General features: G+C 36.8%; 1 protein-coding gene across 1 annotated transcript in view; it reads left to right on the forward strand.

Moving 5' to 3' along the window:
- The window catches only part of UTRN (utrophin), a 514,156-nt gene that overhangs the window by 356,277 nt on the left and 137,875 nt on the right, over positions 1-20,004 (forward strand). Inside the window, exons 52-53 of the mRNA XM_042987266.1 lie at positions 5,754-5,926; positions 18,951-19,107. Coding sequence (XP_042843200.1) covers positions 5,754-5,926; positions 18,951-19,107 — 330 coding nt within the window. The remainder of the gene's footprint in view (positions 1-5,753; positions 5,927-18,950; positions 19,108-20,004) is intronic.

Consider the following 20,004-nt stretch of genomic DNA (forward strand, 5'->3'; position numbering starts at 1 on the left):
TTTAGGTTTTCAAACCTGTTCAATTTTGATTATACCATCTGACTTGGGGAATTAAGGTGGGGCAGTAATTTGGCCACATGAAACATTTCACAACTGCTCCTAAGAACCTTATGTTCGTATTGTCAACCAAAACTGTGTACTCCAGGAGGAAGGCCACTGTATTTTAATTCACCAGGACTTTAATATGTTTCAGTAACAACCTGGTATAGATTCAAGGATTTGGAACACCTTTGGGTTATGAAAGGTATTTTGATTCATAGCAGTGTTTGCTCTGTTTGAATTTACAATGTAGATTGTTTATTGATTCTTTATTGTTGCAAGTGACTTGTTCAAATTCTCTTGGAAGGGCAGCTAATTGTGGGCTTGTTCCACTAAGTTATTCAGCTTTTCTCCTACTCCGTTCTAACATATTTATAATCATAGATAATGGGATAAGAACATTACTGGCATTGATTTCTTTATAAATGCTGCTGTAGACCAGGCAATACTACTTTCTATTGTCTGTCAAATGTGATTCCATAATTATTAATAGAGTGATTAAAATCTATGAGATTTGTTGTTGAAAGCAAATGTAGTCTATAAATAATTCATTGAATAATTTAATGAAATTAATCATAATAATTAGTTGAATAATTAATTTCAATTACTATCCCAGAAGCTTCACAAAAGCCTCAAAGCATATTTACATATCATGTATGTAAATTTGATGATATTTTTTGGTTGTTATGTTATTTCTTGGTGATATCTGACTTGTTAAAAAAAAAGTCATGATTCCTCATTTCAAATCCTAAAGCTGTGGCAACAACAATCCCACTGAGTTCCTGTTAATCAATCCCAAACTGTCTCTGAATTCCAGTCTTGTTTTTGAAAGGAACAGTGGATTTCTTTTCCCCTAATGCTTAACCTTGTTGATTTAGCCTGAGACTTGGGATATGGTAGGGAGATCGTTGCTGACCTCACTCCTTCACCTTCAGGAAAGGGGTCAGGACTCCTTCAGAGAAAACATTGCTGTGGCCATGTAGGGTTAGGTAAATATGCCATATGAAAATAAACCAAAATTATGTTAACAAGGTCTGAAGAGGATGAATCTATTCTAACACCAGTTCAGTTGTTGAAGACTTTCTGGGGGCACTATATTCTTAATCTCTGTTTCCTATCAGAGGGTTCAAGCAGTTCTGTTTACTAAAATCTAAAGAAACTGTTTTGCTGACATGGTTATAGCCACTACTGGATTATAGAACATTATAAAGAAGTAAAATGTATGTGACATACAGTTATAAGTGTTGTCATATAATATCTCTGTGGGTTAGATAATTAGAGAAATGTCCAGGTAAGGGCAAAATTGGTATGAAAATATCAGTTATTAAATAAGCAACTAAATAAATATTTTCCTTACTTAGGAGGTTAATTTTGACCTGGGTAGTGGGTATTGCGTACAAGAAACTAATTGGTGAATCTCTCTGAACTTTGTTGTCATCTTCTGGAAGGCTGTGCTGACAGTGTGTGTGCATCTTATGCTTTTGATGATGTTTTCCTATGTTGTCATCTTAGTCTAACCCCTGGTTTCCTAACTTTGTACATTATGCTTACGTTGTTAGAAAGTATGTTTCGAGGGAATCCTTAAAGATCTGTTCTGTCTTGTTTTTAAATGTGAGTTCAGCTGCTTGAAAACTTTGCTTTTGGCCTCTCTGTGCACATGACCAGCTTATGTTAAATGCCTGGAAGAACATTGCTTTGTGCTTCTACATGGATTACCTTCCCATAACTAATTATCAATAACTATTTTGTGCTGCTTAATGTTCAGAATGGCTTGTAGGTGACAGAGGTACGCATTAATAGGGCAAGTCCCCCAGCTGTGCAGTGAGAGTAAAACCTCCTTCATGGAATTTCAATTTATTTTAGCATTTGGTGCTACATTAGGGTCATGATCTAACAGCCTCCCGTGCTGGCATCTTGATTTTAAAGCCAGTGCATCATTACACAATCATCTATGAAGGAACATGATGCATTAACTGCAGGTAATTCTAAATTTCCAGTGAAAGAATAGGCAGGGCTTTGCAGTACAAGCTTCTAAATAATTTTAGTTCCCATGTTAAATATTTTAAATGAAGAGATTAAACAAAATGATTACTGCACTCCCTTCCAACTGTTGATTATGTGAGTTTCCTTGGTATTATAGTAGCTAATCTGCCAGTCAATTAAGGTGAACTTAATGCTTTCATTCATGCATTTATACATTTGTCTGTCTACCTAGCTGTGTCTATTTCAAGTTAGGCTAATGCTGTGTAACAGACTGTGAAGAATACAGAAGAAATAGTAAGGTGATTTTTATGATTTTAGGAGCTTTTAATATATTTGGCCAGATAAATATACCACCAATTGTCAGTAAAACAAAATAATGTATGCTCATTTTCTTTGCTTTCTGGTTGTTGATTTTCTTCCTAACTTTTGTGGAGGCTCAGGTGTGGAAGGGTTTTTCACATACTGAAAGTTGCATTCCAACTTGAATATAGGATGACTGGTAGTGCTCTTAACCAGAACTTGATGAAAATACCTGCAGTCGTTGGCCAGTGAAGGAGTTATGTTTTACTCCATTTGTCTTTGTGGCTGGGTTGGGAAAGGCATCACCTGGTTGGATACGAGGAGCCAAAGGTGCTTTGTGTTCTTGGTATGCAGATTTGCTGATTTTGTTGAATACTTTTGTGAAACTTAAAAAAAAAAACTTGGGGCGCCTGGGTGGCTCAGTCGGTTGAGCGTCCTACTTTGGCTCACGGCATGGTCTTGCAGTTTGTAAGTTCGAGCCCCGCGTCGAGCTCTGTGCTAACAAACAGCTCAGAGCCTGGAGCCTGCTTCAGATTCTGTGTGTGTGTGTCTCTCTCTCCCACTCCCCTGCTCATGCTCTGCCTCTCTCTGTCTCTCAAAAATAAATAAATGTTAAAAAAATTTAAAGTTAAAAGAATTAATAAAACTGTATGTGGATCTTAATGCACTTCTGTCTTCCTACTTCTCTTGGCTATGAAAGGAAGCAAATATATCAGGCTACTTTAGGAAGTAGTGGTTTGAAGTCTCCTTGTGGTTTTCCTTGTGATTTGTGTGTAGGTCTAGTCCACTGACAGTAGTTTTTAGGAACTGATCCAGCAAATTTGAGTCCAGATTCACTTTGGCCATGGAGAGCAAAGAGATGCCTTGCTCACTGTGTCGTTTGGCTTCTTGAGAAAGATGGCTATCATGCATATATAGAGCATGATCTTTTAATATATCTCTTTCGATGTCTTGAAATGCATTTCAGGACACAAAAGTAAAACAGTTACATCCTAAAGGAGAAGGACTAGGTTCACAAGTTGACACCAAAGAACCTTTCAGTAGAACTTGCCTTACCTTTTACTTTTTTCACTGAGAATTTCTCTTTGAAGCATTCCAAACTGAAATTATAATGAGATTGCCATTTTACGTGCATGATGTTGTCCAACCTGAGCACCTTGAATCCGTATCTGGCTCCGTCCCCTGGTCCCCTGTTGGTGTCTGCTCTGCACTCTGTGGAATAGAGGTGCTAGTGAAATGCCCAGGAGCCAACAGTGTCAGAGTTTTTGTTTGGTAGTGAGCCCCAATTCTGGGCGTACCCAGATCACACTTTGCAGGTGAACCTGATTTGGCTTTGTCACTAGGGTAAGATAACCCCAGAGACCAACAGGCTTGCAAATTTGGACCATACGTTTTGCAGAAGCTGTCCATCAGACTCTGTGTTCATCGCTCCCCCTCCTCATATCTGACCCTATTAATGTCATGTTAGACACCACAAATCTCAGAAATTATAATACATCATTTCTGCCCTTCATGTAGAAATGATAACTTCCTACCATGCTTATTAGAGTACTGAGGTGCAAAAGGCCTTTCCACGTGTCCTTCTGGTTAGTCTAGATCTGTAGATGTTTAAAAAACAGTCTTTTAGATCCCGACCTCTAAGTGTTGGTTCTTGATGGATTGCTAATCAGGAGTGAGTTCTAAATTAATGAAAGCATTCTGAGTATTCAACGAATTTCTATTTAATTTTTCATCATATTCATTTGGAATTGGAAAACTTAAGAGTGAGGAGATGAGAAAGGTAATAAAACTATGGAATTTAAGAATTTGTTCTCCTTTTACTAATTCAGATTCATGACCTGAAATAATTTTTTAATTTCTGTAGTAAGTTGCCTTAATAGTCATTACCAGCTAATGCCATGGAGACTCACTGCACACCTTCATGGCCCCCTCAGGTTCTTGTTTTTCTGTTTTTAAGTCCACACTCATTCGTTGGATGGGAGTGGCTGTCACACTAGAGTTAGGTACAACTAGCTTGCTTTCATTTTATTCAGGAAGAAAAGATGATTGCCAAATGAATACAGATAATTGTGTTGACAGCTTTATAGTGGAGAGTACTAAAAATTGATAAAGACCTGTGTATTTATTTTTTTAATGTTTATTTATTTTGAGAGAATGCATGCACGTGTGAGTGGGGGAGGGGCAGGGAGCATGGGGAGAGAGAATCTCAAGCAGGTTCTGTGCTATCAGTACAGAGCCTGTTGTGGGGCTCGATCCCACAAACTGTGAGATCATGACCTGGGCTGAAATCAAGAGTTGGACGCTTAACTGACTGTACCACCCAGGTGATCTTACACTGTGTATTTCAAATTTTAAATTTATTATATTTATCTAATTACCAAAAGAAACCCTGTTTTTGTAAAAAAAAAAAAAAAAAAAAAAAAAGGAAACTCAGAAGTGTAAAGAAAAAACCAAAATCACATTTAAGTTTCTTGTACAGAGATTATACTATTTTGATGTTTCTTACAGTTTTTTGATGTATGTGTGTACAATGATGTACAAAAACATATGCTAATTTAAACACCTACTTTTAAAATTAAATTAACATCATAATATATAGTTTTGTATCCTTTATTTTTAAACTTAATATTATATACCATTAATGTATTATGATAGCTTCCACTGTTTTACTTTAAAAATAATTAGCGTAGTAAATGTGTTTATACATAAATCTTCCTAGGATAGGTAATTTCAACAATTTTAAGGCTTTTTATACAGATTGTGAAAATGCTTTTTCAAAGTCTGAACCAGTTTTTATTACTAATTTATAATCATTCTTATTTACTTTATACTGAAACTTAGAAAAATAATTTTCTGTTTAACAGAAATATTATTTTGCCATTTTTATTTCTTAATGGGAATAAACGTTTTTATGAAAATATTCATTTAAAATTTTAGAAATAAACTATTAAGTTGGAAGGACAAACTATTAAGTTTGTCTAAATGAGAGAAGAATAGGTAAAATTATGTAATATCTGCGTAAAACATCATATTTTGAGGGCATTTTTGCCTGTGTATAAAGGGGAAAGAGAATCTGGGTATTAGATAGTGTTCAGTGATTTGGTGATAATAATTATATAAAATTTCAAAAATTTCTTATGAATCTGAAATACCAACATCTAACAAACTGGTACATGAAATTTAGACTATAATACATTGTGTTTTTAAGAACTGGGGAGATCAATATATTGAAGATTTAAAGGCTATTGTTTTCAGTGTAAGAATTGTGGAAACACTTGAATTTGTTATTATCATTTAAAGTGAATTTAACTTTTGCTTAAAAATGACTCATCTGTTGAATATAAAGAAGTAAAGTTCTGTATAGCAACCCTAAGGGACTGTTGACGCTAATACCTAACATTTGCATTATCTCTTTGCTCTTTTCTCTTTAGGACATCCAGGCAGAAATTGATGCACATAATGACATATTTAAAAGCATTGATGGAAACAGGCAGAAGATGGTAAAAGCTTTGGGAAATTCTGAAGAGGCTACAATGCTTCAACATCGACTAGATGATATGAACCAAAGATGGAATGACTTGAAAGCAAAATCTGCCAGCATCAGGTCAGAATAGTCAATATCAAAATAAAAAATGATGGGGGAGGGAGATTTTTATGATTTTAGTCTATCAGAGAATGAACAGGAAGCCCTACCACCATGCTATTTTCTCAGAAGTAGTTTAAGATCTAAATGCAGGGGCACCTGGCTGGCTCAGTCGATAGAACACAAGACTCCTGATCTCGGGGTTGTAAGTTTGAGCCCCATTTTGGGTATAGAGATTACTTAAAAATAAAATCTTGGAAAAAAATAGAAAAAAGATATATATGCAAAAAGTTTTTTTTTTGTTTTTTTTTTTAAGTTACAGTTTTAGCTACATTTATATCCAGGGCCCTCTGCCAACTGTTCTTCACTATTCACAAATTTGCACATCATATTTTAAATTTAATTATACTAATAGGAATAATGTTACCAATACTTGCTTGTTGAGTGTTTACCTTGACCAAGTACTATGTTAACATCTTCATAAACATTGTTTAGTACTCAAAATATCCCAGTAGGTGAATAGTAAAATTCTTTCTTACATGAAGAAACAGAGGCTTAATGAATATATGGAACTCGAGAAGTTTTTGAGCTAACAAGTTCCAAGCCAGGATTTTTTTTTAACATGAAGTTTATTGTCAAATTGGTTTCCATACAGCACCCAGTGCTCATCCCAACAGGTGCCCTCCTCAATGCCCATTGCCCGCTTTCCCCTTCCTCCCACCCTCCATCAACCCTCAGTTTATTCTCAGTTTTTAAGAGTCTCTTACGGTTTGCCTCCCTCCCTCTCTAACTTTTTATTTTCCCCTTCCCCCCACCCATGGTCTTCTGTTAAGTTTCTCAGGATCCACATAAGAGTGAAAACATATGGTATCTGTCTTTCTCTGTATGACTTATTTCACTTAGCATAACACTCTCCAGTTCCATCCACGTTGCTACAAAAGGCCGTATTTCATTCTTTCTCATTGCCAAGTAGTATTCCATTGTATATATAAACCACAACTTCTTTATCCATTCATCAGTTGATCCAAGCTAGGATTTGAATCCAGATCTTTATGACTTTTGGCAGTGAATGTTTTGCTTCATTATGCTAGTTGTATGTCCAATTAGAAAATGTATTTATAGAAATTAAATATAGCTCATGGACACTGAAGTAGAAAACTGATGATTCGTGTCTGCCTTTGTAGAGAGTAAAATAAGGATGAATTTGAAGACTAGGATACCGACGAGGAAAGGACCCTGAGAAAATATGTAGTGTGGCAATTATTAATGCTGTTGGGAGTCTGGAATTACATTTAATGGATGGTGACCAGTACCCAACTGGATATGAGGTTAGAGGAAACTGACTGAGAACATGCTACTGAGCAAAGATCCAAAGAGGAATTTTGGTAGAAAGACCTAGATTTTGCATTTGGGTCAGTTTCTTTTAAGGTTCAGAAACTGTATGATGTTTTGAAAAATGTACATCCTTAAACAAAATGATCTTAAGTTTGACTCTCTGATTTTGCAATTTACTTACTGATCTTAGACAAGTTGCTCCATTTCTCTGATCCTTAGTTTTCTCATTTACAAAATCAAAATACAAATATTTAATCCACATGATTGCTCTGAAGATTGAATGGGATATTCTGATAGTTCCTTAACCTAGGTAAAGCCTGTCTAATGTAGCATCTAGTTGATTTTTACTTATGTAAAGGGACTCAGTGGCTCTGCTTCATCTGGTTTCTGATTTCATAGAACAAGTTCACAGAGAGTAGAAATCTTTAGTGATGATTTGTTGTGAATAAGCTTGAAAAAAATTTTTTTTTCTAAAGAGGTATCCTGAAAGGTTGTTACTCGTCTGGGTCTCATAGAGGGAGATTCACACTTCTTTTTATTCTTACAGAAGGGGGTAGTTTAGCATGACCATGGCAGTCTGTGTGTAAAGGTCCTCTTGGAGATTATGTCAGCATCTGCCAACTACTTTTTTTCAATAAGAGAGGAAAATTTGGGAATATTGTATAGTGACAGAATATACTTATTTAAGATTGAGTTTTCTACTGTCCAGATTCCATTGGGTTGCAACTTTATGTTTCCTGTAAATAAAAATTTTAAAAAATGATTTAAAATGTTAACTCTCATTAAAAACATTCACTGAGGTTCTAGCAAAACCAACATCTAGTCTAACAAGTGAAAAGCCACAGGGCTGTTCCTGGTGAAGACTGTCCATGTGGTGCTGGAATTTTGAGAATTTGGAGGATGGGTTCCTTAGGAAGGAACATTTAAGGGACACCTGGGTGGTTCAGTTGGCTAAGTATCTGACTCTTGGTTTTGGCTTAGGTCATGATCTCATGGTCTGTGAGTTTAAACCCTGTGTTGGGCTGTGTGCAAACAGTACTGAGCCTACTTGGGATTCTCTCTCTCTTCCCTTTTCTTTCTGCCCCTCCTCCCTTCTAAATAAATAAATAAGTAAATAAATAACTTACTTACTTAAAAATTTAAAAAGAAAACAGGAATTTAATGAAGGCCTACATCATAAACAGATTATTCCAAATGGAAAGCTACAGACAAAAAAATTCTTTGGCCTTTGATAGATGCTATTCATATCAAATCACATTTTTTTCTAACTGGGAAAGAAAGAGCTCTTAAACTACTGTTGGAATATTAAATAAATCTAATAAGTAATGTTATTTTTAGAAGATGGGAGAGTAAGCTTTTGCCAGTGGACTTCTGCATCAAGATAGATCATATATTCCAGTAAAGTGTGTTATTAATATAATAATGAATTAAAATAACTTTTAGCCACATTATCCACCTCTGGGGATTCAGGTCTTTTCTTTTCAAGTATTTAATAAGAATAAGCTTCTGTGTTTAAGGCACATCATGTGTTCTGTGTTGCAAATCACAAATAAGATATGAGTCCTAAGGGACTTCCAGGTCTGTCCAGGTTAAGGTGGGTTCAGTGAAGGGAATGGTTAACTTTTACTTCAGAGGCTTCATAAAAGAGGCAGTTATTAAACTGAGCCTTGAAAGGTGTATAGTTATTCCCTGGATGGAAGGAGTCAGTCCTGGAGAAGGACATGTCAGTGGGAGGCTTGACATAACACTGTTTTCATGGAGCAGTTAAGACGTTCAGTCTGGCTAAGACTAGAATTTGCTGTTGGTGTGGAGGGGAAAGACTGTGGCCAGAAGAAAACAGATGGAGAGAGAAGTGAGACACACGCGTGAAACAGCTGTGTGCACCGTGCTCATTCCTCTGGTAGTGGAATTTGAAAACCTTTAGGTGACATGATTAGATGTGAGGTTTGGAAAGATCCCTCCCACATGTCTGTGGAGGATGCTTTATTAGATTAGTGTAGTTCTGAAGACAAGGAGAGCCGCTAACAGACCTGTTCAGTATCCAGGACAGGGAAGGGAGACTGAACAGGTACTCGGTTCATGTTGTTGAAGGACTAGTGAGACATCCAGAAACAAATCACCATTGGATGGCCATCTCTTCAAAAGAGAGCTATAAGCAAAATAAAGAAATGGTGAGATGGGGAGCATCCAGATAGAGGAGGCATATAAGCATTGTGAGCAGGCAAGAGGGTGAAAAGTTAGGAGACGGCACAGCAAAGAATCCCAGAAAACCATTAAATATAAGAGATAGGTGAAGGAAAGGAAAGCCAGCAAAGGATCCTGAGAAGTGGGTGGCCTTGAGGAGAGGAGAATCAGGAGTGTTGTCAAGAGCCAAGGGAGGAGGGGTTTTGAAGGGAAGGGCATGGTTAGTGGTGCTGACGGCTGAGGGAGTGGAGGGAGATCAGGGCTGCAGAGGCAGGTGGAATGAGAGGAGCTTTGGTGACTCTTTGCTGGGACAGAGTTTCCATTGAGGTGAAAGTCGATGTCAAGAGGACAAAAGGGTCAGGATGGGAAGTGGAGAAGTGGAAACAGAACTAGTCCACACAGTCTCATTTTCTCAATCAGCTCTGCTGTGAAGGGAAGGGGGAGAGAGACCACACTGCTATAACTATGTTATTACATAACAGCTTTGTAAATATATAATAACTGAAGGACTATATCTACACCTATATTCGCTAGTCTGTGCTTTCATATGGACCAGATATGCTTCACTAAAGAAGTAAATGATACATTCTTCATTTTTAACTTTGAAAAATAGGCAAAAGAAATTATATTCACATTCATTATTACTTGGGTATTTACAAAAGATGTATATTTCTTCATATAAGTATATATAAATCTGTAACTATATGTGGTGATGAATGTCAACTGGACGTACTGTGGTAATCATTTGGCAATAGGTACCTTTATTGAATCATTGTGTCGTGCACCTGAAAGGAATATAGTGTTATATGTTAATTATATCTTAATTAAAAGAAAGATAAAACAGTTTCTTAAAGAAGATAGAAGTTTATTATACTCAGTAGCAGACCTTCATACAGGAAGCACACGTTGGAGAGAAATGGCGCAGGATAGCGTTTAGTCATGTTAGACCATGGAGCTACCCTGTCTCGGTTCAGTCACTGGCTTTGCCACTTAGCAGCTGTGCCACTGTGGGCAGGTTACTTAGCCAATATGTGTTTCCTCGTGTGTCAGATCGGGATAATAAGAGTACTTTCCTTATAGGCTCATCATGAATATATCATTTAATTAGCCTAAGTAAAGTGCCTAAAACAGCGGAACACTGTTTGTAATGGTTAACTATTATTATTATTTTTTTTATGGATTACCATTCTGTGTGGTACTAATTAGTTCAAAAAACATAGAAATTCTCCCTACTTTATTTTTTTTCTCAGTCATTAATATTGGGAATTTCTGAGAAGGTCCCCCAACAAATGGTATACGTCTGTCCTGGCTGGATTCTGAACAAATAAGAAACAAAAATATGTCCAAGAGAGAACAACAGTGTTGTTAATTGCTGATACAGAGGCCAGGTTGGACGGGGTGGCCTTAGAGAGAGGGCTCAGTGGAGGTAGCCTGTTAGCTGAACCCCAGAATGAGACAGCGTTACCAGCGGTCACCAGACAAGGTGGCTGCCCAAGGGAGAAACCCTACGCGGAAGAGTGGGGAGGAGCTCAGTCTGCAGTCCTGTTCTCAAGAGGCAAGGGTGGGCAGAGCTCAGCATCCAGTTGTTCCCCAGATTGGTGAATCAGGTTCCTCACTGCACCTGTACAGGGACTGAGAGAGTCAAGAGTCAGAGAAGAGGTCACAAGTGTGCTCAATGAGAAAGTGCCTTCCCGTGGGGCTGGGTGGGAAAGTGTTCTCCTTAACAAATATGGAGAGGGGACCTATATCCCAGCCACCTGCCTCTTTCAAGTCCTTATTGAAGGTGATACCTGTGGGTCACACTGTGAATTTCTGCTCCTTTATTCTTCCCTCCTGTTCCTTTCAATCACAGCCTACCCTTACACTGGCTTCTCTTGGGAACAAATTCTGTTGTATTTTTAATATTTCTATAAACTCTTCTACCACTTTTCCATATACTTGAAGGTTGGCTTTCCCCTCGATTGCCCACTTCACTTAAAACTCTCTTTGATAGAGGTTAATTTTCCCATTTTCCTCACCTGGCAGCTGGTGGGAATATTCTGAGTCTTTAATAACTGCTGGAGACACCAAACAACCAGAATGCCAGCCGGAAACTTCCAGTATGGCACGTGCAGACACACGGGCTGAACAGGAGCCCTGACACCCAGGGATAAGAAAGAAGTTGACACCTCCTTGTTATATTTTAGGCATTGCCACTCCATCTCAACAGCTTCTCCTCAGAAGTGAATGCATCTATTATTCTACCCTCTACCATCTCATTCCTGCTTCCTCCGGAACTGTAAGACACTCCTCTACTTTCCTCATTGATTTGAGCATCTGACTTCCCTTTTATTCTTCATCTCTTTCTCAGCTATCATCCTGGGGGTCAGTACCCATATTGATGATATTTTTTCTATTTTGACTTCCAAGTTTCTTCTTACTTTGTCTATAAAAGCCTTTGTCCCTATTCCTAAGTCTCACAGACCTGGCCATACCTGGGACTCAGTTGATGTCCTGTGTTATCTTGGCATCCCTGAGATGATTGATCTGCAGGAGACCAAGGACAGACCATTCTCCAGAGCACACATCTTATTTTACTATATTCCACCTGGCCATGTGCAACAGAATGCCACTGGTCTTGCCATGTTAATTAGAGAAGTGCCCTCTGTTGTATCAAATAGGAATCATTTGCAACATCATTGGTAAATCAGCTGTCCTTCAAATTAAAATTATGGCCCTAGTGAAGAGGGTATCTTTCATCAGCTTATTATATACCAGGACCATCTATAGATTTTTACCTAACTTTGTATTTTTATCTGGTTTATGTAATTCATCTACTGTATTCCAACTAGATTGGTTAAAAATGCATATCCTTTAATAATTTCCAGTTGTGAAACCCTTAGCTTTTTTCTGTGTTCTTTCAAAACTGCCTAAACTCCTATCTTTAGTTGCTTAAACCCTTCTTCTTTTCAGACTCCATCAACCCCTTCTACTCCGCTTGGATTCCATCATAAGCCATTTCAATAATATCAGGTGTTTCTTCTTCCCCCTGAATTTCTTGTTTTCTCCTTTTAAATCTCTGACACTCTGATGACCACACTCTCTCTATCCCCCGTTCTTGATCCTGGGTTTCCTAGTGTTGTACGGGAAAGTAAAAAATGACATTTCTTCTACTATAATTTGACTCTGTCTTCTTACAATTGGCATTGTGATTCTGAATGATTTTCTGTCATATTTACCACCATCCCTATTTTGTAAAGATTTTGGTTCCTTGTTAGCTCCACAAACCTCTCCCTCTGCATGTGACCTTCTTTCATTCTTTTCTAAGAATGAGGCCATCTGATATATGTCCCTTCTGTGCATTCAGTATCTCAAATTGTGCCTTAATTGTGCTAAAGTTGATGTTGTCATGGCAAGGAATATTTACTCTAATTTATCATCATTTTTAGAAAGAGAATGTCTGCCCAAGATTATAACAGCTAATATTTATTGAATATTCATGTGCTAGACCTATCCTAAGTGTTTTACAGGCATTACCTCCTTTGACTATGGTGTGGTCATCGGAACTATGTAATAATATGTGGCTCACTACCTTGGGTTAATACTATTTTGCAGTCTTTTTGATAACTTTGAGTAGACTTTTTTTTTGAGAGAGAGAGAGAGAGAGTGAGCACGGATGTGCGTGCATGTTGGGGAGGGGCAGAGAGAGATGGAGAGAGAATCCTAAGCAGGCTGCACCCCCAGCGTGGAGCCTGAGGTAGGACTCAATCTCACGACCCTGAGATCATGATCTGAGCTGAAATCAAGGGTCGGATGCTTAACCAACTGAGCCACCCAGACACCTCTTGATTATACTTTTAAATACTGAAGTCCAGTGTACAAAATATTTTTTGCAATCTAAAAACAACACATTCAAATATATATTTCACTTAGATTGATAGAAGAGACAATAGCTAATGATTTGAAACTTCAGCTAAAAGATAGACTGTTAGGAAATTTGACAATATTTTTCACTCCCAGGGAAAATGTGAATTGGAAATAAATTCAGTAATATGAATGACATGGCTTAAATTTTTATGTTAAATTTATTTAATTTGGGATTATGTTAATTAAATATCCACTTATCAGCTTAATGATGTTAAATATAGATTCTTATTAACATGGTTTCAAAGGCCAGTGAAATTGTCAAATCTAATGAAAACAGAGTTCAAAGATAAAGTTCTATCTTTCCTTTCTTTTATGAGCCTCTTAAAAATTCAGGGCACCCTTTTAAGAGCCCTTAGAGAAGATTAACCTTTAACATCATGATTACATCTAATGTTATCACATTTTACAATGTCACTGACACCACTTTTAGCCTTAGCCAATTGATTTTACTAACTATATTGTAAAACTACTAAAATTTCCTTTTCTTAAGTTGAATAGAGGAAGATTCTGTTCCTCTCTTCTTTCTTTTTTCCCCTCTGGTTCAACACTTTCTGATAGAACTTTCTGCGAAGGTAGAAATGTTCTGTATCTGTACTATTCAGTGTGGTAGCCACTAGCCACATGTGGGTGTATTGAGCGCTTGAATGTGGCTAGTGCAACAGATACTGTGAATTTCAAATTTTATTTATTTTAATTAACGTCAGTTTAAATGGACGTAGCTACATATTATTGGTATGTATTGGAAGCACAGCTTTGGTGTTCTTTTCAGCACAGACTGAATTCCTTTCTTTCCTAGTTGTCTTAACTCCCTTTCTGGGAACAAGAATACCTCCTTTTTAATGTAACTGGTTATTCTTGCACTAGTAAAGGTATTTTCATTCATTATAACTCGATTTATAATCTATGGGTCTCACTGTAGATGAAAAATAAATTTCATTTGTTGTAAACATGCCAAATTGAACATTTAATTCTGTGCATTCCTTGCACAATAGGAGACAGTATGGGTTTGCTCATATTAATTTGGGGCATTGTGTTCTTTGGTGGACCTACTTTGCAAATGTATCTTCACTTGCCTATAAATACGTCCGAACAGTTTCTGCCCTCTTAAATGCTGCCCATGATGAAAGCAATGCAGTGGAAAGAGTTTAGATTTTAGTTTGGATCCCAAACTCTCTCCTTGGTTTTCCAAGCAAGTTTCTTCCCTGAGCTGTGGTTCCTTCAGAGAGCTGTTAGGTTTCTTGTATCAGAGTATATTTGGTTTACCTGCCTTCCTTCCAACTTGACCCCAGGACTTATTTCTGAAATAGGGCAGTGCCTGATTCCAGAGTGAGTGCTCCATGGATGTTTGTAGTGAATAAGTGGAAAGCTGTATTTTATTTTTATAAATGCCACTGCTTACTCACTCCCACTGTTTGCTCTCTTTTTTGTATCTCTACATTGGGAGAAGGAATAAAAACTTCTTTAAAGAAATATTGGAAAGTAAAGGCTTTTGTGATTTAAAATAGATATTAATTCACGTTTCTTCCATAATTCCTTTTCTACCATTTTTGAATAATGAGGTACCATTTTAATGGCTCCTTACCTTCTAAGAAGTTTTTTGCATTATATATTTTTAAAAACAGCTGGTGACGTAAAAACATTGATAGAGTTGTAAAATAAATGATTCAATCTAAAAGGAGCTAACTTATGTAAAGCATGTTCTATATACAGGTTGCTAATCCATTCAATGAAAGTATATCTTGTTTTAATCATGTGAGGTACCCAAAGAATGAACTGAAGCAGGTGAAAATTAGGATAACAAGTCAGTTATCCAGAATGTGAGTATCCACAGATATGTGCTAGGTAAAGAAATGGTTTGGGGTGCCTGCATGGCTCAGTCAGTTAAGTGTCCAGCTCTTGATCTCAGCTCAGGTCTTGATCTTAGGGTCATGAGCTCAAGCCCTGCATTGGGCTCCATGCTGGGCATGGAGCCTACTTAGAAAAAGAAAAAGAAAAAGAAATGTTTTAAGGTTATGAATATATGATTGATGACTGGTCATCTATAGTTGTGGGGAAAGGGGAAGCTTTAAAATTTTTAGAGTTAAAATGAGAAAGGACAAGTATACCAAAAACAAATTTAAGGTTTCTACTTGCAAAAAATTCAATCCAGTGCCCAAGAAAAGGCTTTCATCTTGAAAGATGAAAGAATTAAATTGGAACTAGAACACTGAAGGCTACTACGGAAGCATGCATTTATTTGGGCATATGGTAGTAATCCACTGAACACATAGTTATAATCTATTGGAGAATAACCAGAACAGATTTTCCAGGCAAGGTTTCTGCCAAATCAGCTTGCTTTTTATGATGGAAGAAGGAAGATGCAGAGAAATACGTACACCAATGTAATCTCATCTATTTCAAAGTCACTTCAGTATCTCTCTGTAAAAAACATTGCCTTCATCTTTATGAAGAGTCCTTCAGGTGCTAGATGCAATAGATTTCAATGATCAATTTCATTATTTTGTGCGGTCAAAAGAGTTAATTGCATTGGAAAAAAATCATTTGCATGCTCTTCAATACAATGCGTGTATGTAACTGGATTTCAAAGGAATGTAATGTCGATTTAGTTATTGATTAAAGAGTTAAACTACAGACATTGAAGAAGCAGGATCAAATTATCTAAAATAAGAGGTCAGGCTATGTGCTTAAGTGTTTTGCACACAGAGACACTGAAACACATCTTGATTGACTAAAGGCCTCTGATTTCTAGCTGTCATTTTTTTTTCTTTTGCATTTAAAAATACTAGACAGAAATTGCAACAGCTCAGTCAAATATATTTATGGCAAAATGATCCGTAAGTGGCAGAGTTTTCAGTTAATATGATTGAAGTTATTTAGTTCTGCTCTGTGACAAGTAAAATTACTGTTTATCAGGGATAGGTAATTACATATTTGGCCTAAAATTAATCAATATGAACACAGGAGAGCTGGCACTCAAGCAGAATCAGGATCTCATTAAAGCAAAATTTTTTAAAGTGAGGTCAATCATGCTACCTGTAGAATGAATAGAAGAGATTATAAATGCAAGAGAATAACATGAACCTTTTAATCATACAGTTCTCAAAGAATTATAAAATACCTCAAACTTCTTTCTGTCATTTACAAATCATTTTTTTATTATTTCATACCTAGCTCTTTTGAATAAGATATAGAATTTTAAGGTTTGAATAGTTTGCTTTATATTATTAGCTAGCTGACAATGGAACTATAAATAGATGGCAGGACAGTTGGCCTTTTGTATGTGACTGAATGTTGGTTCATGGTATTTTAGAGATCTATGGAACTCCATTTTTTTTTCTTTTAGCCAAGAATATTGGCAGATAGAGCATGGCCATTATTTTATGAACAAGAGATGAACTAGAGATCAGATAGTTGTTCTTCTGAAAACATTATGAACTTTTAAACAAAGACTTAGGATGTTGTTGAATATTCACCACTGGAGTACCACCTAATGTGACTAATGAGGAAATACTTGTTTAAATTAACTATAGAAGAGTTATCAGCTTTGGGACAGAAGCTCTAGTAAATCAGATGTCCAGAAAGGAAATTACTGATAGAGCTGAGAGACAGTAGAGGCCATATTTGGTTGGTTGGTCTCATATCATTCAGGGAAGGAGCAGTTTTGTGGAAGTGGGGATCATAATGCTAATGTCAAGGTGACAGCTAAATGAGAGGATATGAAACCTGATCAGCAGAAGTTTCTTGCACCTGAAGTTGCCCCAAGTGGGTGACCTTTGTTGCGTAACAAGGCTGAGGTCTATTTCCATCAGCCCTCACCTCTCAGTCTGAAAGGTCAAGGTAATTCCATTTCACGCAGTTGAACACTTACATCCACATTCACTATCCGCCCACTGGTGTGGTGCAGGGCTGAGTCCCTGGAGTCGTTTCTGACTGATCCCTCTTTTCAAGTCCAACGCATGAAGTGTAGGATTGAGGCTGAGTAAGTGGTCTTTCTTCAAGGCCCCAAATTTGTGCTTTTATTTGTATTTTTATTCTCAAGGGCTTTTACTTTTTTTTTTTCATTTTGCATTCATTTTTATTTTTTTTTCAATATATGAAATTTATCGTCAAATTGGTTTCCATACAACACCCAGTGCTCATCCCAAAAGGTGCCCTCCTCAATACCCATCACCCACCTTCCCCTCCCTCCCACCCCCATCAACCCTCAGTTTGTTCTCAGTTTTTAAGAGTCTCTTATGCTTTGGCTGTCTGCCACTCTAACCTCTTTTTTTTTCCCCTTCCCCTCCCCCATGAGTTTCTGTTAAGTTTCTCAGGATCCACATAAGAGTGAACACATATGGTATCTGTCTTTCTCGGTATGGCTTATTTCACTTAGCATCACACTCTCCAGTTCCATCCACATTGCTACAAAGGGCCATATTTCATTCTTTCTCATTGCCACGTAGTACTCCATTGTGCATATAAACCACAATTTCTTTATCCATTCATCAGGTGATGGACATTTAGGCTCTTTCCACAATTTGGCTATTGTTGAGAGTGCTGCTATACACATTGGGGTACAAGTGCCCCTATGCATCAGTACTCCTGTATCCCTTGGGTAAATTCCTAGCAGTGCTACTGCTGGGTCATAGGGTAGGTCTATTTTTAATTTTCTGAGGAACCTCCACACTGTTTTCCAGAGTGGCTGCACCAATTTGCATTCCCACCTCAAGGGCTTTTACTTTTATTGGAATCTAAATCACACAAAAACGTATCTCAGACACATGGTTTCCTGATTGTAAAGTTCATAATTTAAGAACCTGAAGGTCCTTTTCTGTCCTAAACCCCGAAATTGTTATTGAAATAAAGACCTCACCTTTAAACCAGGGGACACAGTACTGCAATCAACAATTTCTGCCCGATTGTTTTCTGTTCACAATAGACATTTGTCACTGGACACCAGTCAGCCTTGAGCCAGATAGTGTTCTATGCAAGCAATGACTGGTTGTTTTCCAGCTTTTGGAGGTAAATGCTGGTGATGTTCTACTTTCAGTAATTTATTTGGTTTTAAGGAATGTTAAGGCTTTAGTAATTTCCTTTCCTAAAAAATTAATTAGCTCTTTTAGAAAGAAAAATAATATGGGCCTGTTGTACATACTCAATTATAAAAATTATGTGTTTACTGTGTTCTCAGATGTAAGCTCATCTAGTATGTATCTTTCTAAACATTTTATATGTATATAGTTGCTCTCTTTTCCTCTCTATCACTTTCTTCACATAGATGGATGAAAGGAGAAGAAAATTGTAGTTCAGTGTGCATGTATACTATACATAAGCTACTGAAACTTGCTTTCATAATTTTATATCATGGAAATTCTTCTTGAAAACCTCATACTTATGCCTTTGTGGTATGTAGTTATCCATTTACAATTTTGATAGGTATTACCAACATATCTGCATATTCTAGCTTCTTCAAAATAACTTGTTTAGTGTTTTTTTTGTTGTTTTTTTACTAAGAGTCAGCCTTCTTATTGGACGTGAACATTAGTTCATCATTCAAGATTATTAGTCTAAGGGAAGATGTATGATTTTTTAAATGCAATTCCACCTTCTAAATGTGGTCAGTACTGTCTCTCAACAGGGCCCACTTGGAGGCCAGTGCTGAGAAATGGAACAGGTTGCTGACGTCTTTAGAAGAATTGATCAAATGGCTGAATATTAAAGATGAAGAGCTTCAAAAGCAAATGCCGATTGGAGGGGATGTTCCAGCCTTACAGCTCCAGTATGATCACTGTAAAGTAAGTTGACCATATATGGTGGGGACCTTTTTTGATACATTTTGATTTTGGCAAAGTAGACACTCAAAATTCTATATAAATATCTGAGTTGAAACAATTACCACTGAATTTCACTCCCACACCCCATTTCTAATTGTTAGTATTTAGGCATTTAATTTAAGTTGCATGCATCTTCTGAGAAGCAGATATGCTGAAGTGTTATCACCTGACACATTAATTCTTAGATCCTTGTATTATTTAAATTCTTTGCCTTATTAACTTTCCTTTTATTTATTTAATATTGCTTCATGCCCACTTTCTCATATATTACACATCAGCTTGCTTTGTTATATATACATATTTTTTTCTCCTTACATGCAATGCAAGTTCTCATTCTAAATCTGTACATTTTAATGTGGTGTTAGAATTCTGTTCCCATTGGAAAAATGACGACTAACACATGCATCTTCTAAAGGAAGAAAGGAAGATGCCATCTATGTAGTAAGTTTGCTTCAAAATGATAAGACCTTGAAGTTTATTTTACTTTGAACCCTTGTGACTAGGTTATTCAAATTCCCATTTGGGTAAATTTTCTTTTTCTACTTGAAAAGAGACTATGATAGAGGAATAGTTCTAAGAAAAAAGAAGACGTTGTTGGAATATAACATGTAAAATAACAACAACAACCAACAATGATAGATTTTAAATCAGTGATTTAGGAAAATCCCATTCTCTTTTTTTCAGCTTTCCCTTCTATTACTTATTCATATACTTTTTTGTGGATTTAAGTGATGAAAAAATAATACAAAGCTGTTCTAATGGAAGTGCTCTGTTAAGGAATAGAATCTGCGTGTGACCATGTTCTGCTAGTTTTGATTAAAACCTAATTCTTGAGGCATGAAATGATTTTCCTCTTCT

This window comes from Panthera tigris, chromosome B2, assembly GCF_018350195.1.
Source record: "Panthera tigris isolate Pti1 chromosome B2, P.tigris_Pti1_mat1.1, whole genome shotgun sequence".
NCBI lineage: Eukaryota > Metazoa > Chordata > Mammalia > Carnivora > Felidae > Panthera > Panthera tigris.